Raw genomic sequence first — 23,424 nt, 5'->3', positions numbered from 1 at the left:
AGATCTCAGACATGAATAGGCCTATAGTGTAAGAGTAAACTAAGCACAATTCTTTAATACCTCTGAGTCTTAACTCAAAATGTGTACTGTTATGTTATTTGCACATGGTTCTGATATGTTTGTGATAAATTATATTTTGTATGTTAATGGTTACTTACCATAAGTATTATTGAAACTGTTCACATGAACAGGTGAATGTTTGAGCACTTTAATATTTAGTTCTCATAAACGATACACTTAAGACTGAACGTTGTACAACTGAGACAGAGATTTGAGATTTCAATAGAAATTAAGATTTATGTCAGAATTAGATGTAATTGTATGCATCTTTTGACATCTGATATCCCTAATGATGCATCTGAGAATGGATAGTGTTGAATGTATTATGTGACCCTGTCTACAGGTCAGGTTTTTTAGGAGGACTGAAGAGTCTGAGGTACAGGACAACTTCCTGCTGTAACAGATGGCGAGCCAACTACCCTGAAGAAAAATCAGCACCGAGGAGATATCCACGTACACACTCATTCACACACATAATACACTTACATTACACTACAAGGAACCTTGGAATCAGGTGAACTTGCAAAAACTCTACAACAATAAACCTGCAACAACTCCTTTTTATTTTAAGGGCCCCAACGGACAATTTTTGGTTTTAGTGTGCACACTACTTTTTTATTTTTCTAACTGTTTGGGTTAATATTTTGCATTCTGTACAAACCAGACAAACCATTTTGCCCACTGTAAAAAATATAAGAGTGGCTACTCAATTGTTACTCTTGTGTCTGCCTCATTATTGTTGCTCAATACAGTGGCTCCTCTCGAATTTAGTCTTTTCTGATTCTGGTCCTGGTCTTATCGTTAGTCCAACTTCTTATTATACTGTAATTCACTTTTACACTCCTAAAATTGGTTACAGAAGTGGCGAGCCAGCCAGGAGCCATTTGATTTGAGCATCAATATTGAAGTAATGACCAGTATGGATTTCATACAAAAGTCTGGTGTCAAAATTCCAAATGCAGTTACTGTCAGTGGAATAACTCAGGTAGCTGAACAAGATGAACAAGTGATTGACTTTCTAAAACAGTATGGTAAACTTGAGAGAATCCTTTTGGTTGATGATTCACAGTCCGAGTTCTTTCAAAACCTGATCGTTGAATATGCTAGCGGTTCAGCCTTAGAAGGTTTAGAACAGGGGTGTCAAAGTCATTATAGTTCAGGGGCCGCATTCGGCCTAATTTGATCTCAAGAGGGCCGGAACAGTAAAATGATCGCATTTGCATATTAACCTGTAAATAACAAGAACTCCACATTTTTCCCTTTGTACTTTGTGCAAAGTACATTATTAAGATGTGTACAGTTTATGAGCTATCCTTTTTACAAAAAAATATGAACATTCTGAAATTTAGGGCTGGGCAATAACCAAAAGTAATATTGTAATATTTTTTTTAACTGAATGGCAATATAGGATATACATAGGCCTATAGCCTATTTATACTATTTCCATGATGTAATTATGAGTTTCCACCAATTAGCAGCCAGTAGTGGCTTAATATTTTTGTCAGAGGCAAATCCTTAAAAAGGCTGTCAGTTCTAGGTCAAAACCACATGTGGCAAATGACACAGACAATTGTAGGTATTGGGCTGATATTAAATTGTAGCTATAGGAAAAATACATCTCCCTCTCTCTCTCTCTCTCTCTCTCTCACACACACACACACACACACACACACACACACACACACACACACACACACACACACACCTGTAGCTGCGCTGTCCCTCTCCTCTCTCTCTGTTCCCCTCCTCTGTTGCTTTGAGCTCCCAGCTGTGCGTGGATACGTAACTAGGGTGACCAGGTGTCCGGCTTTAGGCCGGACAGTCCGGATTTTCAATGCCTTGTCCGGCGTCCGGCGCAGCCTCAAGCCGGACGCTTATTTGTCCTCCTTTTTGGAGTTGCACCTGAACGCAACGCTGCATATCGTCCAATGGTGTAAGACTTTCGGTTAAAAAAAAAAGCTTGGTTAAAAATGATTGGCTAAAAGCGGTGTCACTCGATTTCTCATTGGTTGAAAATGTAAACAAGCCGCCCCCTGTTTCCGTGTGCTAGCTGTGTCTCTCATCTCATTAACTGAATGTTAACAAGCCGAAAAAACGGACCTCATTCAATGCCGAATGGTCAAAAGAGCGCACGCTTGTGAGCAAAAGTAGCAAAGACGATTTGCATGCGTATTGCACACTTTGTTGTGTTAGCACACAATGAAAAGCGGCCATTGCAAGGCATCACGCCGGTGCTTTTTTCCCCTTTTTTTTTCCCTGAGCTGCTGCAGCAGGTGAAGGTGGATTTTGCTGAGGGCTGAGGCCGTATTGAAGAACAGGATACTGAGGACAGGGACTTAAATCAGTTAAAATACAGGTGGACTGCAGCTGCACACACACACATACATAAACACAAATACACTGCAGACATGTCCCCAAAGGACTGAATCACTGTGGAATACACTGTGGACTTTTCAGTTCAATATTCACCTGTTTTGGTGTTTTTTTTCTTACTGTCTTTTGTTGTTTTCATAAAAAAAAGTTCTATATGCTTATTAATATTAAGTGGAATGTGTATTTGTGGCCTGAAATTTTTTTCCGGCACATGTACCACATTGGACAAAAGTGTCTGTGTCAGACATAAAGGTTAAGGCCATACATGTTCTGCTTTGTGGCACTGCACTTTGCAAAACAGATGTAGGCTATTGAATAAATACAAATACTGTGAACAAATACTTTTCGCCTTCTCAGGAATATTTTTTCCTCTTCTGTTACACATACATGATATCATAGATAAATTGTCTTGTGTTGAACAGAGTATCTCAGAATCATTGTATCATGATACCATCGTTATCATGTACAAAATTGTATTGTTGTGGGGAGTACACTAGAGTTGTATGTTGCAATTTTTATTTCCTCACTAAATGCCGCAAAGTGTCCTCCTTTTTGGTGTTGTGGAAATGGCCACCCTATACGTAACTACAGGTTATATCTGGCTTATCACCGGGCCAGTTCTGCCCCCAGGCCGGTTCTGCCCCACCAACCCGACCGGACACGCCGGTTCGGATCGAGAATTTGCGCTAATGAGTCCGGCCACGTCGCGCCGGGGCTTCATCAGCAGGTCGGACCGTGTTGGGTTTTAACTTTCAGGCCCAGTGAGAACTCGAGCCGAGCTGGGCCAAGAGCAGGACTTTAGCGGTGAATGTCGGTGCTGTCCTTACACTACGCAACGAGCCGCTGTTGTTGTGTTGTAGTAGTCAATACGTGAGAGTCGGCGGCTCTGTGTCTCTGTTGTCCGCTGCAACTTGAGGGAGGGAGGGAGGGAGGGGCGGGGGGGAGAGGAGAAGTGGCGCTCACTCAATCTGTGAGGGAGGGGCGGGGGAGTGAGCTCAGCAGACTGCTGAGAGAGGGCCGAAAGAAACGGAACTCCAACATTTGTCCCGCGGGCCGGATTGGACCGCCTGGCGGGCCGGTCCCGGCCCGCGGGCCTTGACTTTGACACCTATGGTTTAGAACCTCACTTACCGTACACGTGCATAGCACGAGGTGACCCCACTGTTGTCTATGAAGTTAAGACACTCAGTAGCGTGTATGCTACCAAGGTTGGAAGTAATGTTACCAAGACATACTTAGCTGAGCTCAAGCAACTAGCTAAGATGAGTGGCAAAGACTATAGTGTGGTGTTGAAAGAAATGATGTCTCAGATTGGGGAAGATGTTGAAGCTATGCAGCCCACAACTGAAGAACCCTCCCCCACACAGGTTGAGACCACTGTCTTATCCCCACCCGCTCATAAAGAGCAACAGTCTCACCCCTCACTTCCAGATGCTACACCAAGCAGCAACGGTGCCACTGACCATGTTCCCCTCACCAATGGAAAGAGAGCACCGTCCCTTTCAGTAAGTGACTTGAACCCACCTGACATCCAGAAGGTCGTGGTCGAGCATATTGTGCGGAGGCAAGACGTTGTCCCACACATGCAATCCCAGGTGAGACTCCGCTCCTTCTCCGGCAAGACTCCCAGACCTAATCATGAAACTGACTATGACACATGGCGCACACACATTGAGTTGCTCCAGAATGATCCTAGCATGTCTCCCCTGCAAATATCCAGAAAAATCCATGAAAGCTTGCTCCCACCAGCAGCTGATGTAGTTAAAGTCTTACGGCCTGAGTCACCGCCTGCAGCCTACCTACAGCTTCTAGACTCAGCCTTCGGTACTGTGGAAGATGGAGAGGAGCTCTTCGCTCAATTCCTGAACACCCTCCAAGACCCAGGTGAGAAATCATCCACTTACCTTCATCGGCTCCAGTTAGCCTTGAACAGAGCAACGAAAAGGGGGGGAGTTGCACATGAAGGAGTAGACAAACATCTTATTAAGCAGTTCTGCAGGGGGTGTTGGGATAGCACCTTGCTCAGCGCCCTGCAACTGGAGCAAAAGAAGAGCAGCCCACCCCAATTCTCAGACCTCTTGCTAATGATTCGCTCCGAAGAAGATCGACAGCAAGCAAAATCCTGTCGTATGAAAAAACATATTGGCATCACAAAGCAAAGAGCTCAGGTGCAGTTTCACGGTGCATATATTTGTGAACCAGAGGAGAAAGATGCAGGCAGTATCAGTGCTATTGAGGATCTGAGAAAGCAAGTGGCAAGTCTGCAAAGCCAACTAACTACATACATGTCACAGAAAAACACCAAAGGAACTAGCAGCAAGGGATCAGCAGGGAAGCAACAGAGCAGGATGTCGAAGCCAAATGATACAGACATGCAAAGACAAACTAAAAAGAAACAGACATACAAACCCAAGCCCTGGTACTGTTTTAACTGCGGCGAAGACGGGCACATCGCCCCCTGCTGTACCGACCCCGCAAACCCCAACCTAGTGACAGAAAAGAAGAAGCAGTTGGAGAAAAAACAGCGCCAGTGGGAAACACAAAATGATTCAAACTTACCTTTAAACGATTAACAGTTCCTGTTGTGGGACAAACAGGGGCTGAGGAGAGTCAACAACGTCCCTCAGACGTAAACAAGGAAGACAAAACCCCTACTGAGATCAACAAAGACATTACACGTACAGAGAACATCAAAACTCAAACATGTTCCAGCTTACAACATTCAAAGCAGCACCAACTGTTTCGACTCCCCAAACGGTTGGTTGGCATCAAGAGCACAGCCCAAGTGACTGTGAGAGGTGAAGAGGTCAACTGCCTTCTTGACTCAGGCTCACAAGTTACCACCGTACCTGAGTCATTTTACAAGCAGCACCTCTCAGAGCAGAAGATTAAGCCGCTGCATGACCTCTTAGAAGTGGAAGGCGCAAATGGCCAGCTAGTGCCTTACTTTGGCTATATAGAAATGACCATAACCTTTCCAAAAGACTTTGTAGGAGTCCCAATAGATGTAAACACACTTGCCTTAGTTGTTCCTGACACTTCACAGTCCCTCATGCTCATAGGCACGAACACTCTAGATGTACTGTTTGACATTTACTCAGAGACTGACTTAACCAATCGCCAGCCCCTCCCACACGGCTACAAAGTAGTTTTTAAGGTTATTGAGTTAAGACGGAAGCAGGCAAGCAACAACCACCAGGGGGTAGTAAAGATGCAAGGCAAGACACCTCAAGTCATTCCAGCCGGCGAAACTGTAGTGGTGGAGGGAGTCGCTCTTGTCAGCAGTCTTCAGGATGAGAAATCCGTCGTCATTGAGTATCCATCATCATCCCCCTTGCCAGGTGGCCTGCTAGTAAAAGCTGGTCTAGTTGATTTCCCCCAGCTACGACCCCATAAGCTGCCAGTTGTCATAAGCAACGAGTCTGACCATGACATCGTCATTCCTGCCAAGTGCACTATTGCAGAGGTTAGTGCTTATCAGACCATCCTATTAAAGGAGCACAGCATAGCCAAGCAATCAGAATCTCTCCCGAGACCTCCAGAGACCCAGTCATCTCAAGAACCCACCTTGAATTACAATTTCGCTGATTCCCCAGTCCCACTCGAATGGAAGCAACGCATCACTCAGCAGCTCGACAACATGGCTGATGTGTTTGCGCATCATGACCTGGACTTTGGCCGGACGGACCAGGTGCGACACCACATAAAGCTCTCGGATGAAAGTCCCTTCAAACTGCGTGCCCGACCAATCCACCCACAGGACATTGAAGCTGTCCGCAGGCACATTAAAGAGCTTCTTGATGCGGGAGTTATCAGGGAGTCAGAGTCACCATTTGCATCACCCATAGTGGTAGTTCGGAAAAAGAACGGCCAAGTCCGGTTGTGCATCGATTATAGGCGTCTAAACCTCCAGACTATAAAGGACGCATACAACCTTCCAAAGCTGGAGGACACATTCTCAGCCCTCAATGGTTCTCAGTGGTTCTCAGTTCTCGACCTTAAGTCGGGGTACTACCAGATCGAGGTTGAAGAGGCAGACAAACCGAAGACGGCCTTCGTGTGTCCGCTCGGATTCTGGGAGTTCAACAGAATGCCTCAAGGAGTGACGAATGCCCCCAGCACGTTCCAAAGGTTAATGGAACGGTGCATGGGGGATATGCATTTGAAAGATGCGTTGGTCTTCCTTGATGACGTCATAGTTTTCTCCAGAACCCTTGAGGAGCACGAAGAAAGACTCATGAGAGTGCTAACTCGTCTCAAAGAGTTTGGGTTGAAGTTATCCCCAGAAAAATGTGTCTTCTTCCAGACATCAGTCCGTTATCTGGGTCACGTAGTCTCCAGAAGTGGCGTTCAGACAGATCCTGAAAAGATTTCAGCCCTGAAGACATGGCCTGTCCCCCAGACCCTACGGGAGCTGAAATCCTTTCTCGGTTTCGCTGGGTACTACAGGAGGTTCGTTAAGGGTTACTCCAGCATCGTAAAGCCCCTCCACAGCTTAACCTCCGGCTACCCACCTCTCCACAAGAAATCAAAAGCGAAACTAGCAGACACAAGACAGAAAACAAACCAATACCATGACCCGAAAGAGCCCTTCGGGGGGCGCTGGACACCAGCTTGCCAGCAAGCCTTCGAGGCAGTCATCCAGAGCCTCACTACAGCCCCTGTACTAGCCTTCGCTGACCCCCAGAAACCCTATATACTGCACACCGACGCCAGTACCACCGGGCTCGGTGCTGTGCTATATCAGGAGCAAGAGAGCCAACTCAGAGTCATAGGCTACGTCAGTAGAGGGCTGTCAAGAAGCGAGAGCCGCTATCCAGCGCACAAGCTAGAGTTCCTGGCGCTCAAGTGGTCGGTCACCGAAAAGTTCAGCGACTATCTGTACGGCAACCACTTCACCGTTGTAACGGATAGCAATCCACTGACTTACATCCTGACAACGGCCAAACTTGACGCGACCAGCTATCGGTGGCTAGCAGCGCTGTCCACATTCTCTTTCAAACTCCTCTATCGTCCAGGAAGACAGAACGGAGATGCGGATGGATTATCACGCAGACCACATGGGATGCTAGCAGACGATCTGAAATCACAAAAAGAGAGAGAACGTATACAGCAGTTTACACAAGATCACCTCTCTGACCCAAACAACATCAATGCAGTCGATCAGTCTGTTGTGAAAGCAATCTGCGAGAGACAGCTCACCTACAGCGTCAGTCCTGATGATGAGAGAGAGGGAGATACAGATCGTGTTGCTTTGGTGGAGACTCTCACCGCGTCCCCTAGTGCTGTTCCCGACGGCTAAGGACAAGAAGAACAGTTTGGAGGTCTTCCAACCGTCCCCCATCTCACTGAAGCTGAGATAGCAGCTAAGCAAAGAGCTGACCAATGTATAAAGCATGTCATCGCCCAGATCGAACATGGGGACACCACCTCCCACCTTGCGCACCCAACTTCCTGATCTCCCACTCCTCCTCCGAGAACTCAATCGTCTCGAGCTCCATAACGACATCCTGTTCAGGCGACGCCAAGTGGGGCCACAGACAACTTACCAGCTTGTTCTTCCAGCTGAGCTCCGCGACACAGTCCTCACCAGTCTGCATGACCATATGGGCCACATGGGAGTCGACCGGACACTGGACCTAGTAAGGACCAGATTCTATTGGCCGAAGATGGTCATGGATGTTGAAAGGAAAGTGAGGACCTGTGGCAGGTGCGTGCGGAGGAAGGCACGACCTGAACGAGCAGCCCCCTTGGTCAACATTAGGACCACTCGACCTCTTGAGCTCCTCTGTATGGACTACCTGTCCCTGGAGGCTGACAAAAGTGGAACCAAGGATATACTGGTGATCACAGATCACTTCACTAAATTTGCGGTTGCCATCCCAACACCGAATCAAAAGGCCCGCACAGTAGCAAAGTGTCTGTGGGAAAACTTTATGGTACACTATGGTATCCCGGAGAAGTTACATAGTGACCAGGGTCCAGACTTCGAGTCCCGCACGATCAGGGAACTCTGTCAGGTGGCGGGGATCCACAAGGTGAGGACGACCCCATACCATCCTAGGGGCAACCCCGTGGAACGATTTAATCGTACCCTGCTTGACATGTTGGGCACTCTCCAAAATCAAGACAAGTCCAGTTGGCGTGATCATGTGAGACCCCTGGTCCATGCCTACAATTGCACCAGGAACGAGGTGACTGGCTTCACCCCGTACGAACTGATGTTTGGGCGCCAACCTCGCCTGCCAGTTGATCTTGCTTTCAAGTTGCCAGTACCAGAGGGTCAACATTCATCTCACTCTGACTATGTGCAAAACCTCAAGTCACGTCTCAAAGAGAGCTACAAGATAGCCATGGAGAAAGCTGCAAAGATCGCTCTCAAGAACAAAACAAGGTTTGATAAACATGTTACCGCCTCAGACCTGGAACCTGGAGATCGAGTATTGGTCAGGAATGTCCGCATCCGGGGAAAACATAAGATCTCAGACAAATGGGAAACCATTGTCCATGTGGTGGTGAGAAGAGCAGGCACTCTCCCTGTCTACACTGTTAAACCTGAAAACGGGGATGGTCCCCTAAGGACGCTACACAGGGACCTGTTGCTGCCGTGCGGGTACCTACCTGTGGAGGAAAACAGTGAGCCTGTACCAAAGCCGGTACCACGCAGGCCAGGAACTCGTGCAAACCCTGCGGTAGAGGAAGAGAATTCCTCAGATGAAGAGGATGATGTACTCATTCCTGTTTGGTTAAGTTCCCCTGTCCCCATGGTCAGTGAGATTCCTGTTCACCCGGATTTGCCCATGCCCGATGTCCAAGACACTCAGCATACTGAACCTCCAGGCGTTTGTCCTGTCGAGAGTCCTGTAAATGCTCAAAATGATGACAACCCACCAGATGTTGACAACTTACCTGATTTTGACAATCCACCTGATCTTGACAATCCAACCGATCTTGACACCCAACCTGATTTTGACAACTTACCTGATATGTCCAATAGTACTTCAGATGGTCCTTTGGTGTTCATCGAGTCCAACTCTCATCAGAGTGATACTGAGTACTTACCCACCGATAGAGTCACACCAACCGAACAAGCCGATGAACCAACCTTGCTTCAGAATCACTTACCTGAGGGGGTTAATCCAGATGTCCAAGGAGAACAACTTCCAGTTGAGGAGGATGGTCTTAAAGGAGCAGAACCTGAGGAAAGAAAGGAAGAAACAGGTGAAAAGGAAGGAAAGGATGGAACAATCTCAATGGATACAGAGGAGAACACAGATACAAATGATTCTGTCAGGAGATCTGAGAGAAACCGTCAACCACCCCGACGGCTTGATTATACAGAGCTAGGAAGTCCTTTGCTCACAGCAGTGAAATCATTCTTTCAAGGACTGTCCACAGCTTGGGAAGAAGTCATAAGAGAAGAACCTGTCCAACCCCCTGCCCTGACCCCTCGAATAATTATCATTTAACTGTCTACTATGCACAGGGACGTGCATAAGTTCAGGAGGGGAGGGTGTAACCAGGTGTAAGAAACACACAGTTAACTTAGTACAATGAAAGAAGAGAGACTGTTTACTTTATTTATCTTTATTTAGTTTGTATCGCCAAAGTGTTAGTTTTCCTACTGCATTTGAATGCACCGCTCAACTCGCATGGTTCCACGTGGGGTACCTAGTTCTCAGCAGCCAATCAGAGGCTACGCAGGCCGCGCTCAGCCTGTCGGCTCGGAGAGGAAGTGCAGTCGCGTTGCTCTTCCAGTCTTTCGGATCTCAGCCAGAAAAGCGAGAGGAGCTGCGTGCTAAGGAGAAGAGGAGAAGAGAAAAACAGGAGAAAAACCCTGAGTTTACCTGTGAAAAAGGAAAAAGAGAGTCGGAGCACTTACCCAGTGGAGGTCCGGAGCCAAGTGACTGAACGAAGGAGAGTTACGTCGGTAAGACGAGTCAATTATCCGATGAAAAAACCAGCTTGTTGACGCTTACCGTCGTCGTCCATGCTAATGCTAGCTCTGTGCTTAACAGGCTAACTGCTTGCCTTTCATCCGGAGAGCTGCTACGAGGTTCGGCATCGGCGTGCTCCACCTTGATACACAGAGCAACGGTGAGAAATGTGCTTTCTAGCTGCTCTGGTGCTATTTCCCTCTTGTTTTACCGTGTACTGAAAGAAAGCAGTGGTGATATTAAGGTTATAAGAGTAAATTGAAATGAATAATGGTGCAATAGTTCTGAACATATGCATATTGTGGTTGTTATTTTATCCTGATGTGAATACAATTAAAGGGGAAGTATTTTATTTTCCTTATGCCAATTTAAAGGGAGAAAAAAAGAGTAATTTGATATGTTGTGAATGTGATTAATGTAAAATAATATTTTATTTTGTATTATGCAATTTATTGAAAACATTTATGTTATTCCAACTGAGTTTAAAGTAACTAGAGGGTAATTTTTGGTGCAGATCTCAGACATGAATAGGCCTATAGTGTAAGAGTAAACTAAGCACAATTCTTTAATACCTCTGAGTCTTAACTCAAAATGTGTACTGTTATGTTATTTGCACATGGTTCTGATATGTTTGTGATAAATTATATTTTGTATGTTAATGGTTACTTACCATAAGTATTATTGAAACTGTTCACATGAACAGGTGAATGTTTGAGCACTTTAATATTTAGTTCTCATAAACGATACACTTAAGACTGAACGTTGTACAACTGAGACAGAGATTTGAGATTTCAATAGAAATTAAGATTTATGTCAGAATTAGATGTAATTGTATGCATCTTTTGACATCTGATATCCCTAATGATGCATCTGAGAATGGATAGTGTTGAATGTATTATGTGACCCTGTCTACAGGTCAGGTTTTTTAGGAGGACTGAAGAGTCTGAGGTACAGGACAACTTCCTGCTGTAACAGATGGCGAGCCAACTACCCTGAAGAAAAATCAGCACCGAGGAGATATCCACGTACACACTCATTCACACACATAATACACTTACATTACACTACAAGGAACCTTGGAATCAGGTGAACTTGCAAAAACTCTACAACAATAAACCTGCAACAACTCCTTTTTATTTTAAGGGCCCCAACGGACAATTTTTGGTTTTAGTGTGCACACTACTTTTTTATTTTTCTAACTGTTTGGGTTAATATTTTGCATTCTGTACAAACCAGACAAACCATTTTGCCCACTGTAAAAAATATAAGAGTGGCTACTCAATTGTTACTCTTGTGTCTGCCTCATTATTGTTGCTCAATACAGTGGCTCCTCTCGAATTTAGTCTTTTCTGATTCTGGTCCTGGTCTTATCGTTAGTCCAACTTCTTATTATACTGTAATTCACTTTTACACTCCTAAAATTGGTTACAGCTGCACATGGACTCAGCTGGAATAAGACGTTAGATCATTGATATTATTTTATACACATGAATACCCAGTGGAGGAGACGAGGACCAATCAGATGCTTCAGACCAGAATGGAACAGTAGAAACAAAGAAAACAAAACCTTCTGAAGCACTTTAATTAACACAATGTCACCTAAATGAAATCAAAACAGCGCCACCTGGCGGCCGACCCTCTGTTTATAGCTGGATTATAACTGAACACGCTCAGTACGTTTACATGCAAAGCTAAAATGATTTGAGTGTCTCGTCGGAGTCTGTCCTTGTCCCAGTTTACAAGCAACAGGGAAAATCGAGTAAAAAAATGGAAATAAATAACTTACAGTTCTCAACTTCAGTTCCTGACCGGACGCGCCGGTCGGTCTGTGGTGGGTTTCGGGCTCAAAATAGGCTGTAGCCTACACAAATGACTCGGATCATTGTTGGTGCAAGCTGTTTTTAGATCGGCGGGGCAGAGACGCGAGCTGCACGGTACTACTTTTGTATTTCCCTCATCTAACTATAACAACTCCCAAACACTCTGCTGGACAAGTTGTGACCTGCACATTCACCACACACTAAAATAATCACATATGATTATATAAAATTACAACACATGAAGCAAATACTCAGAAGTACTTGCACTGTTGAAATCCCTCCGCCCAGCAGCCATGTCTGGAATGTAGTTCCGGTTGCATTTGCCTCTAAAACAACTCTGTCTCTAATGTTACATGATTATCTCATAGCGTGGTGAATGTGCAGGTCACAACTTGTCCACCAGAGCATTTTGGAGTTGTTGGATTGTGTATTTGATGAGGGAAATGCAAAGGTACCGTGCAGCTAGCATCTCTGCCCAACGGACAGTACATCAATCAGTGTAAGAAATCTGAACAGACTGTGCTGGTCTGTTTGGACCTCTGACGTCATCTCCAAGGTCACGGTGTGCTGATGGCAGCTGATGGGTTTTACAGAGCAGGATACAGCTGGCTGTGGCTGTGATACCCATCTCCCCTCTGATTAGCAGGGCTCAAGTAAAAACCTTAATCGCCTTGTTGACTTGAAAGGCTCTCAAAGTGGGAAAGCTAATTAACTCTACCCAGCAGCAACACAGGCCGAGAGCACGACTAACCTCTGGGGCTTTCTTTTCTATTATTATTATTTGTATCATCCTTAGTATTTGTAAAAAAAAAAAAAAAAAAAGCACTCTATTTGGTTTGTAGAGTATAAGATTGAATAATTAATACACGTTTAAGAGATACAGTGTGAAATATTATTGGAAAAGTTCAGGAGAACAACATCTCCTACAACCGAAAAACGCACAAACATAAATGAGCAGCAGCTGCAGTTTAATGAGCAGGATGGAAATCTGATGAATGATAAACAATAATACAATAACAGAATCAGAGTCAGACAGATCAATATTGATTAGAGATGAAGTATTGTGACAGTCACAGTGATGCATTCATGGCCCTTTTCTATTACACAGTTACAGCTCGACTCGACTCGGTTTAGGTCCTTTTCTGGTACAACTGAGTCCTTCGTAGCTCCTCCTAATAGCCCGGCTGCTACGGTCACTCCGTCCACCTCTCTTTTTGGTCTGTACCTCGATTACAGACCACGGTGCAGCAGTCAGTTGACATCACATTTTATTATCGGCTTGGCTTGCGTGGAACCTCAGCTGAGGCGTTACCAGAAAAAGTGCCAGGTACCAGGTACGATCCGATAAACAAAAAAATAAATGTAGTCAAGCCAAGCTGATTAGCGCTGGTGGAAAAGCACCAACAGACTTGTAAACACTATGCACACTCTAAATACTGTAATACAATATTTTCTTCCAACAGCTGTTTAGGTAGAGTTAGGGTTAGCCTTTAACATTATACAGTAGTATTTTGTTGTTGTACCTTTGGTTGAGTTCAGTAGTCTTTTACTTTGTTGTAGATTTAAGATGCTTTAGATCATTAAGCTTCACCCACTGATGGGCCGCGTTCAGACTGCAGGCGAATCTGATTCAAATCAGACAAGACAACAGACAACAACAACAACGGAGCCATCCATGAGCCGTCTCCCCACAGATTAATGAGGCATTTCGTTTCGTCCTCTGTCCAAGGACGGATGCTTTCGACGTCTTCCACTGGCTGCTCCATTCCGCTCCACAACTCGTAATAGGAGGGGACGGTCAGAGGCGCGGCGTAGAGTGACGTCACGGACAGTCAAAACCGATCTGAGTGTTTGGAGCTGTTCAGACTGAGACGCATCTGTCTAAATGCGATTTGAAACTACCTCCCGAAGGTGGTTTCGATCCGGTTTGCAAAAATTGGATTTCATTGGATATGTGAGAAAAACTAAGGAGACTACTTGGTTTTGTGGAAACATTTTTTTTAGATGATTCCACAAAAAGTAAAATAAAAACAGATCTGAAGTATTAAAGACGTGACACAAACGACTGAAAACCAACTGGAGATGCCAGCGTACGGTCCAGACGACCATCAGCAAGTTTGACTTTTAGATTTGATTCTTCAGTTGGTTGGACACAGTGGAGATGAAAGCCAGACATCACAGTGAGCTCAGTGACCTCAGACTGAGACTAAACCTCCTTCAGCTCCTCAGTGAATCAGCTGAAGCTTTTTCAGCGTTCTGTCTTTTTCCTTTTTTTTTATCTGTGCAAACGTGAAACTATTTACTCAGTATTATCGGTTCTGGCTCAGTGTAGAAAGTCATTACAACAGGGTGTGTGTATCGGCAGGTTTGAGATGATGTGTGTGTGTGTATTTGTCTGTTTGTGTGTGTGTGTGTGTGTGTGTGTGTGTGTGTGTGTGTGTGTGTGTGTGTTAGAGAGAGAGCAGCTTTCTGCTTCTGCTGTGGTTGAAAACACACGTCTGTTCTGTAATTCCTAAAAATCTGCAAAACATCAGTGTGTTCTGTTCTGTAAGCTTTTGTTCAGAGGGCTGAGGTGATGGGTGGGGCAGGGGGATGGTGTGTGTGTGTATGTGTGTGTGGGGTGGGGGGGCAGCTGATTTGAGGGCCCTGGCAAACACAAAGGGGCCAGGACCTCCTCCACACATGCCCGACACAATGCCCCGGCCCTAATGCTTGTAAATCTATTCACACATCCAGAGGCCAAAGATAATAACAAGCTGTTCAGAATGAATTCCTAATGAGGACTCGGAAGCCCCTCTCCACTGGAAACCGGCTCCTGGTTCACTAGAAATCCTGCTCCACAGTCGACCGTGAAACAAACGCGCCTGTTTAGCAGCGACGCACAGACGGACGGGCTCTCAGATGAACTGGTGGCGCTGGAGAAAAACGCTGAGCGATGATCACAGAGATTTAAAATGTTTTTGATCCACAACCACAAAATATTTGGAATTTAAAATCCCACACTATCTGTCGATGCCGTGCACCCTGTTGACCGTCAATACTGTTGCATATGCAAGTGTCAGAGCTACATCGCTCAGGATTAAATATTCATTTTAAATCTTGTATCAATTTTTTTTTTTTAAACTGGAAACATCAAGGTGTTCCACTGTCAGTCCACAACTTGTCACACAGCAATTCATTATAGGATGCACGATTCACATTTCTTGTGAACAACTGAATGCAACAACATAGAGGTTCCTGTTGTGTCCACATGGCCCTGTTCCCCGTTTGGAGGTGGAGTTTGAAAAGAAGAGACCCCAGAATCCAGCCCTGAGGGACTCCGCCTAATTTTTTCTTAAAATATTTTCTTCTCACAAAGTGAATTTGAACAAGAAATTATAGCAGTGGGTCAAACAGGCCGTCCACCAGACTGTGATGCCTGCAGATGAAGCTACAGGACAATGATGGTGAGAAACAACAGGTTTGGAGGTGAGTTTGAAAAGAAGAGGCCCCAGAATCCAGCCCTGAGGGACTCCGCCTCATTTTTTCTTAAATATTTTCTTCTCATAAAGTGAATTTGAACAAGAAATTAGTGCTGTGGGTCAAACAGGCCGTCCGCCAGACTGTGACGTCTGCAGCTGAAACTACAGGACAGTGATGGTGGAAAACAACAGAGATGATGATGATGTGTTGGTGCTTTTTTGTGGTTTTTGCAGCTCAGAGTTTGTTCTGAGAATTAGAGAGGAAGTATTTCAACATGACTGTGTGCTGTTTATATTTGGAGGTGGAGTTTGAAAAGAAGAGGCCCCAGGATCCAGCCCTGAGGGACTCCATTTGAGCAAGAGATCAGACCTGAAGACGGAAAAGTGAATTGAATGAAATTAATGCTTTTATTGTCATTTTACACAGAGAGCGAATAGTTATAGTTTATAAGTTTGTGCAGTAAAACAAGAAGAGCATCAGCGTCTGTGTCCTGACTGATCCAGTTTCACAGAGTTTAAAAAAGAAGATCAACATCTACAGCAAAGACAGTGAAGCTCCACTGAAACATGCACAGTGCACTGAGACCAGACACTGTGTGATCAGCACATTATACAGTTTTCACTTCTAATACAGAGTCTCTGTTCAGGCTGGAAGCTCATTCAAAGACAAACTAAACATTCAGTGGAGTCTGACAGAGTTTTCATAGTCGACTGGACCTTCATCTTCATCTTCCTCTTCAACACGCTGCACCTGTGAACAACAACACAACACAGTGGAGCTGAGTTTGACAGCAGAGACCAAACAGACTCCCAGATTCCCTCCCAGCTGAACCTGAAAGCACCACGGCTTCCTGTCTGATCTGCTCTTTACCTGAGTGGCTGCTGCACCTGAACGCCTCCCTGCTGGGCTTCTCTCAGCTGCTCTCTGCTTCACTGGAAAATGGAGCACAGAGTCTCAGGTCAGCAGTAAACTCCCAGTTTGAGTGAGTGAGGCTGAACTGGTGTGGGAGTGGATGTTCTCACCTGCAGCTCTGATGAGGAGAACAGTGATCACAGTGAGGAGGAGGAGTTCAGCCACACGCATCAGCAACATGATGAAGGTCAGAGCAGAACCACCTGAAGCAGCTGTGGAGGAGACGAGAGCAGAGACCAGTTCTTCACATCAACAACAACAAACTGAACCAATCAAAGACCATGAAGCTGCACATGAGTTCAACATAAAACTGCAGTTTGTCAGATCAGGAACAGATCTTCATGTTCTCTCTGTTTCTCACCTGACGACCGAGGGCTGAAGGGGAACTGGTGTTTGTTCTCAGAGAAGCCGCCCGTCACTTCACATTTCAGGAAGTCATTGAAGTAATTTGATATGAAATGAGTTTGTAGAAAGCTGACAGTGGCTGAGCAGCCAGACTGTGATGTCTTCAACCCTCCATGATCTTCACCTACAGGGTTACCTCCAAACAGCCACCTCACTTTGTCTTTACAGTCACTCCGTGCAGACACAGAGCAGGTTAATATCACGTCCTCATCGACCTTCTCTTCAGTCACTGATGGAGACAACAAGAGAGAAATGAGCTTCATCACTGTAATAATCAGAATGACTGAGATGATTCAGTGTTTTGTTCTAACACACAGTTTGATTGAAATACTCACTGGTGACAACAGACAGATCAACCACAGAGAGTAGACCTTGTTGTCGTCCTGGTGTGTCGTCCTGTGTGCAGCCGTACCGACCAACGTCCTCATATGAGACTTTCTTCAGAACCAGAGAACAGTTCTCAGTGAGTCTCAGTCTGTCTGACTGAGTCTGACCCAGTACAACCAGGTCTACAGATGACTCTATCGACTCAATGAAGGCCCAGTTTGTACCGTTACATTTACCCTGATGATCACTGATGTTTCCACAGGGCAGAGTGGCTTCATCTCCATCTCTGACAACAACAAGCTCCAGTCCATCTGAGGACAAGATGAGAGAGAAACAGCAACAAATAACTGAAATGTGAAAATCCAGCTCCATCACGTCCTCCACCACCTTCACCTGATAGGACACTTGTCTCTGTGCTGGGACACCACCTGTAGGACAGAACCAGAGCAGAACCGCCCTCTACTGAAGGACCGTCCACACTACTGAGCTCCTCTACCACACAAGCGGTGGGAACACCCAGGCTCTGGAATAAGCTTCCTACCCACATAAAAACTGCTGAAGATATCTTGCAATTTAGGTCTTAGCTCAAGACCTACCTATTCTCTTTGGCCTTCAACGCGGGTTAATACAGGAAACTCAGTTATGTATGCTGTGGAACTGTTCTTTTGTGTATGCATGCAACTACAGCAACTTAAACTTGAACTTGATTCTGTGAAAAGTGAAGAGCAGTGTAATGTCACGTCGTCTACAACCTTCTGTTCAGTCACTGATAGAGACAAGAGAGAAATGAGCTTCATCACTGTAATAATCAGAATGACTGAGATGATTCAGTGTTTTTTTCTAACTCATAGTTTGATGGAAATACTCACTGGTGACAACTGACAGAAGAACCACAGAGAGTGGACCTTGTTGTCGTCCTGATGAGTCGACCTGTGTGCAGCCGTACAGACCAGCGTCCTCATATGAGACGTTCTTCAGAACCAGAGAACAGTTCTCTGTGAGTCTCAGTCTGTCTGACTGAGTCTGACCCAGTACAACCAGGTCTACAGATGAAGAGAATATTGACTTAAAGAAGGCCCAGTTTGTACCGTTACATTTAACCTGTTGCTCTCTGATGTTTCCACAGGGCAGAGTGACTTCATCTCCATCTCTGACAACAACCAGCTCCTGTCCAGTGACAGCTGAGGAGAAGACGAGAGAGAAACATCAACAAATAACTGAAATGAGAAAATCCAGCTCCATCACGTCCTCCACCACCTTCACCTGATAGGACACTTGTCTCTGTGCTGGGACACCACCTGTAGGACAGAACCAGGGCAGAACCGCCCTCTACTGAAGGACCATCCACACTACTGAGCTCCTCGACCACACGTTTGTTATTAACTTAAAGGAATAGTTCACCAAAAGATGAAATTCAGTGCTTATTGACTCACCCTCGTGCTGATGAATACTGCAGAGTAGTTTTTTATTCCTCAAAGTGCATCTGGAGACCCGGGAGGCCAGTTCGCAGTCCAACGAAAACTTTATATGAGAGTCAATGGGGCCCGACACAAAGACGTCCATAAAACTACACAAAAACCATTTAATATTCCTCCACACTGCCCGTCCACTGCAATCCAAGTGTCCTGAATGGAGATAGTCCAGAGTTTACTGGAAACAACGTCATTTAGGACATTTTTACAGCCTGAACAGTCCTGTATTGAATGTGCCTGGGACGTGCTCTCACGTTCACGCTAGGCACGCGGACGTGACCGGACTTGCCTGAATTAGTCATTTTGGGTAAACTCTGGACTATCTCCCTTCAGGACACTTGGATTGCAGTGGACGAGCAGTGTGGAGGAATACTAAATGGTTTTTGTGTAGTTTTATGGACGTTTTTGTGTCGGGCCCTATTACTCTCATATAAAAAGGTTTTCGTTGGACTACGAACCGGCCTCCCGGGTCTCCAGATGCACTTTGAGGAATAAAAAACTACTCCGGAGTATTCATCAGCATGAGGGTGAGTCAATAATGACTGAATTTCATTTTTTGGTGAACTATTCCTAACTTGATTTCATTGTGACCTGTGCAGCACATTCAATCACTCAACCCCTCCTTCTCTCTCTCTCTCCCTCTGTCACACACACACACTGACCACAGCCCGTCTTTTAAAATGAAGTTAGCTCATCAATGATCAATAATCCACATTTTAAATCAGACATGAACAGGTGAACTCAGAGCTGATCACTGTGATGGATAACTGAAGATACAGGTTAACAGGAACTGAAAAAAGCTGACTGGATCTTCATCAGTTTAGGTTATCAGCATTAGTTATTGATCACTGCAGCTGTCTGATGTGTAAACATGTGATGAGGTCGTTAACAGAGAACAGGAAACTGTTTCCTCACCTGGGACCTGAAGCAGCAGCGTCACAATCAAAGACGTTTGAATCCACCTGAGTTCAGCCATGGTGCGTTCGTGTGTCCGTCTCTTCATCAGTTTGTGAACTGTCGTCTGACGGAGGAAAACACTCAGTATCATCGGTGGTGAAGAAAGAACCACTTCCCTAAAGTGTGTTTGTCATCGTGTGCCTTTGTGCCCTTTGTTGCATGTCATTTCCCTTCTCTTTGCTTCTCAATTTCCTGTCTCTCTACTGTCCAATCAATTTAAGGCAAAAAACCCCTCCCCGCCAAAAAAAATAAAGTTGCACAAAAACACCACTTCACAACCACATTGGAATCACAGTAAAAAGACCAGGGTGAGGAAAAGGAGTCGCGCATGTAGTTTTGCAACTGTTGTCGTCCCTGAACACAACTGAGTGAAGACTTGTTGTGAATGTTTGTCATGTGATGTAAATGCAGCAGTGGGTCAAACAGGCCATCCACCAGACTGAGACACCTGCAGCTGAAGCTACAGGACAGTGATGGTGGGAAACTACAGAGATGAAGATGATGATGATGATGATTGGTTTGTTTTTTTCTAAATCGTGGCTTTGTGGTTACAGCTCATTTTGTTCAGAGGATTAAAGGGGAAGTATTTCAACATGTGTGTGTGAACAGGAGCAGCAAAGCTCTCAGTGTTTTACTGTCTGGACTCCTTGGAGGTTCTGGAGGTTTGGAGGGGGAGTTTAAAAAGAAGAGGACCCAGAATACAGCCCTGAGGGACTCCGCCTCATTTTCCCCAAAGTAATCTTTCTTCCTACAAAGTGAACTGGAGTGATAAATTTGAGATGGAGACAGAAAAAGTAAATGATGAAAGTTTCACAGTCAGTTACACATAACCAAAAACCACAGAATGTGCAACAAAATAAATTTATTACGAAAAAAAAGCAATGACACGGAAGGTCTCTGGCAGTCCAACAGAAAATTATCATACAAACATACATTTTTTATCAAATAAAGGCAAAAAACCCCCCAAAAAATATATTTTAAAAAATAATAAAAATTTGGTCTCTGACTAAAAATACAGACAAAAATAAGAAAACTCAAATCGAAGAAACACAAACGCCAAAAACCATGAACATAGAGGGTGAACGACAGGAGGTTCAAGAGGTGAACTGGGAGGGACAGGAGGGAAGACACAGAGTAAAAAGACAGAAGTGAATTACAAACAAGACTCAGATGTGGGAAACAAAGGCAAAGCTAGACACAACAGGGCAGGAAGAAGATCAATTGACTTTCAAAATAAAGTAGAAACTCAAACTAAACACAAACAGAGGATATGACAGAGAGTTTATAAGTTTGTTTAAAGAAGAAGATCAACATCTACAGCAAAGACAGTGAAGCTCCACTGAAACATGCACAGTGCACTGAGACCAGACACTGTGTGATCAGCACATTATACAGTTTTCACTTCTAATACAGAGTCTCTGTTCAGGCTGGAAGCTCATTCAAAGACAAACTAAACATTTACACACACACACTGGACGAGTGAGGAACTAGTCTGAGTGGCGGAGGGATACGACCACCAGGAGGAGGCTCTAGTTCCTGGTGAGTTGGTGTTGATGTGGAAGTGGTGGATCAGTGGAGTCTGACAGAGTTTTCATAGTCGACTGGACCTTCATCTTCATCTTCCTCTTCCTCTTCCTCTTCAACACGCTGCACCTGTGAACAACAACACAACACAGTGGAGCTGAGTTTGACAGCAGAGACCAAACAGACTCCCAGATTCCCTCCCAGCTGAACCTGAAGGCACCACGGCTTCCTGTCTGATCTACTCTTTACCTGAGTGGCTGCTGCACCTGAACGCCTCCCTGCTGGGCTTCTCTCAGCTGCTCTCTGCTTCACTGGAAAATGGAGCACAGAGTCTCAGGTCAGCAGTAAACTCCCAGTTTGAGTGAGTGAGGCTGAACTGGTGTGGGAGTGGATGTTCTCACCTGCAGCTCTGATGAGGAGAACAGTGATCACAGTGAGGAGGAGGAGTTCAGCCACACGCATCAGCAACATGATGAAGGTCAGAGCAGAACCACCTGAAGCAGCTGTGGAGGAGACGAGAGCAGAGACCAGTTCTTCACATCAACAACAACAAACTCAACCAATCAAACATCAAACTCAGGTCGTCATCATCTGTACGTTTCCTTCAGAAATTAAAAGTTGGGGCGGTGCGTGGCGCAGTGGTTAAGGTGGCAGCCCCATGTAGAGGCTGCAGTCCTCAACGCAGGCGTCCCCGGTTCGAATCCCGCGCCGGGCAGACCCTTCCTGCGTGTCATTCCCCCTCTCTGCCTCCCCCTTTCCCGTCTATCTCACTATGTACTGTCAATAAAGGCGAAAAAGCCAAAAAATATATAAAAAAAGAAACGTCTACATCTGCACCTACAACCTCACAGGAAGAGTCCAGTGTTGTGATCTGATGTGTTTGTAAAGAGCAGAAAAACAACACAACAATGATGTGAATCTACAAACACTGGATCAATGTGAAGTTTCCACCTGGTTCAGCTGTTGCTCCGTCTCCCTTTGGATCCACTGAATGTGAATGAAGATCAAACAGAAACAACAGAAGATGAGAAAATATGTTAAAGTTGTGCATCAGCGACATAATGGAGGTCAGAGCAGAACAATCTGAAGCAGCTGTGGAGGAGACGAGAGCAGAGACCAGTTCTTCATATCAACAACAACAAACTGATCCAATCAAAGACCATAAAGCTTCACACAAATTTCTGGATCCAATCTTAAAATTTTGAAAGCAGAAAAAAATGCTTAAAATAAAAACCAGTAGAAACAAAGAAGCAGGAAAAAAAACACACATTTCAGACAGAAAGTGGGAGAGGGAGCTAATCGTGAGTCAGTACCTTCTGATGTTGTGCAGGTATCAGTGGTTGGGTTTTCACCTGGAACAAAGAAGCTCTCTGGTGAGAAAATATCTCATTTACTATCCAAAGATAACCTTCAAAGTCATAAAGAGTGTCATTAGTAGTTCTGGTTTCTCACCTGGGGTCGGAGCAGTGAAGGTGAACAGATGACCTCTAGGAAAGAATTCATCAGTGACCTGACACTGAAACAACTCCTGATTCTTTGCCTTCCTGAGATCAGAGGAAGGAAACGTGACAGTAGCTGAGTGATCACAACGTGATGTCTTCATGTTTGTGTTTCCTCCACCCACAGCTCTGCCCTCATACTGCCACTTCACTGTGGGTGTGTTCTCTCTATGAGCTGACACATCGCAGGTCAACATCACCTCATCACCATCATCATGTTCAAACACTGTGAAGACGGAGACAATGAGATAGAAATGAGCTTCATCACTGTAATAATCAGAATAAGTGAGATGATTCAGTGTAAATACTCACTGCTGACAACAGACAGATAAACCGTAATGTCGTGATCAAGATGTTCTAGTCTGCTCTGATGACACTTGAAGTAACCCGCGTCTCCAGCTGAGACGTTCTTCAGAACCAGAGAACAGGTGTCTGGGATACTCAGTCTGTCTGATATAGGGTCAGCATTGTTAATGATCTTCCCCAGTTTTACCAGCTGTGTGGTTCTTGAACCTCTTCCATACCAGAATTCAGTGCTTTTACACTCATGTTGAATCTTTATCACGTCTGCACAGGAGAAAGTGGCGTCATCTCCAGCTCTGACAGTGATGGAGGAGAAGGAGGTAGTTCGTCCAGTCACTGCTGTAAAGAAGACGAGAGAGAACAATTAGCTCGT

The 23,424-nt window shown here is 45.1% G+C and overlaps 3 protein-coding genes across 4 annotated transcripts; all 3 read right to left on the bottom strand.

Annotated features, from left to right (window-relative positions):
• Positions 1-16,869: 16,869 nt before the first annotated feature.
• On the bottom strand, positions 16,870-19,811 carry LOC146961163 (matrix-remodeling-associated protein 5-like). Of its 2 annotated transcripts, XM_085770712.1 has the most exons (4): positions 19,684-19,811; positions 18,166-18,477; positions 17,305-17,607; positions 16,870-17,198 (listed from the first exon to the last, which is right to left on the bottom strand). In XM_085770712.1, the coding sequence occupies exons 1-4, from the start codon at positions 19,769-19,771 to the stop codon at positions 16,885-16,887; spliced, it is 1,017 nt and encodes a 338-aa protein (XP_085626838.1). In that variant the 5' UTR covers positions 19,772-19,811; the 3' UTR covers positions 16,870-16,884. The 2 variants fall into 2 exon arrangements, 1 of the variants encoding a protein (XP_085626838.1); XR_015035201.1 differs by lacking the exons at positions 16,870-17,198; positions 17,305-17,607; positions 18,166-18,477 and adding an exon at positions 18,541-18,594.
• A 1,320-nt stretch (positions 19,812-21,131) lies between these two features.
• On the bottom strand, positions 21,132-22,415 carry LOC146961162 (uncharacterized). Its single transcript, XM_085770713.1, has 4 exons — positions 22,201-22,415; positions 21,651-21,752; positions 21,499-21,560; positions 21,132-21,378 (listed from the first exon to the last, which is right to left on the bottom strand). Exons 1-4 carry the CDS (start codon positions 22,307-22,309, stop codon positions 21,295-21,297), a joined length of 357 nt encoding a protein of 118 aa, XP_085626839.1. The 5' UTR covers positions 22,310-22,415; the 3' UTR covers positions 21,132-21,294.
• Positions 22,416-22,418: 3 nt separating this feature from the next.
• LOC146961161 (uncharacterized) lies at positions 22,419-23,394 on the bottom strand (the record flags this gene model as incomplete). The annotated part of the gene is made up of 3 exons (XM_085771618.1): positions 22,419-22,441; positions 22,702-22,974; positions 23,061-23,394. Coding segments are annotated over 3 exons (630 nt in total), but the record flags the coding sequence as incomplete, so codon positions are not given.
• Positions 23,395-23,424: the final 30 nt, after the last annotated feature.

Source organism: Trachurus japonicus, chromosome 24 (assembly GCF_045865225.1).
Source record: "Trachurus japonicus isolate A0001 chromosome 24, Traja_1.0".
NCBI lineage: Eukaryota > Metazoa > Chordata > Actinopteri > Carangiformes > Carangidae > Trachurus > Trachurus japonicus.
This window is presented reverse-complemented; position numbering and strand designations above follow the sequence as displayed.

What these genes read in the sequence shown, in the direction of transcription:
- LOC146961163 (XM_085770712.1), bottom strand. Translation starts at nt 19,771, where the DNA reads ATGAAGAGACGGACACACGAACGCACCATGGCTGAACTCAGGTGGATT. An exon ending in TCTTCTGTCAGTTGTCACCA is followed by an intron (nt 17,608 to 18,165) that starts GTGAGTATTTCC and finishes TCTTGTCCTCAG; the next exon opens with ATGGACTGGAGCTTGTTGTT. An exon ending in TGATCTGTCTGTTGTCACCA is followed by an intron (nt 17,199 to 17,304) that starts GTGAGTATTTCA and finishes TGTCTCCATCAG; the next exon opens with TGACTGAAGAGAAGGTCGAT.
- LOC146961162 (XM_085770713.1), bottom strand. Translation starts at nt 22,309, where the DNA reads ATGTCGCTGATGCACAACTTTAACATATTTTCTCATCTTCTGTTGTTT. An exon ending in TCTCCTCATCAGAGCTGCAG is followed by an intron (nt 21,561 to 21,650) that starts GTGAGAACATCC and finishes TCCATTTTCCAG; the next exon opens with TGAAGCAGAGAGCAGCTGAG. An exon ending in CAGGTGCAGCAGCCACTCAG is followed by an intron (nt 21,379 to 21,498) that starts GTAAAGAGTAGA and finishes TGTTGTTCACAG; the next exon opens with GTGCAGCGTGTTGAAGAGGA.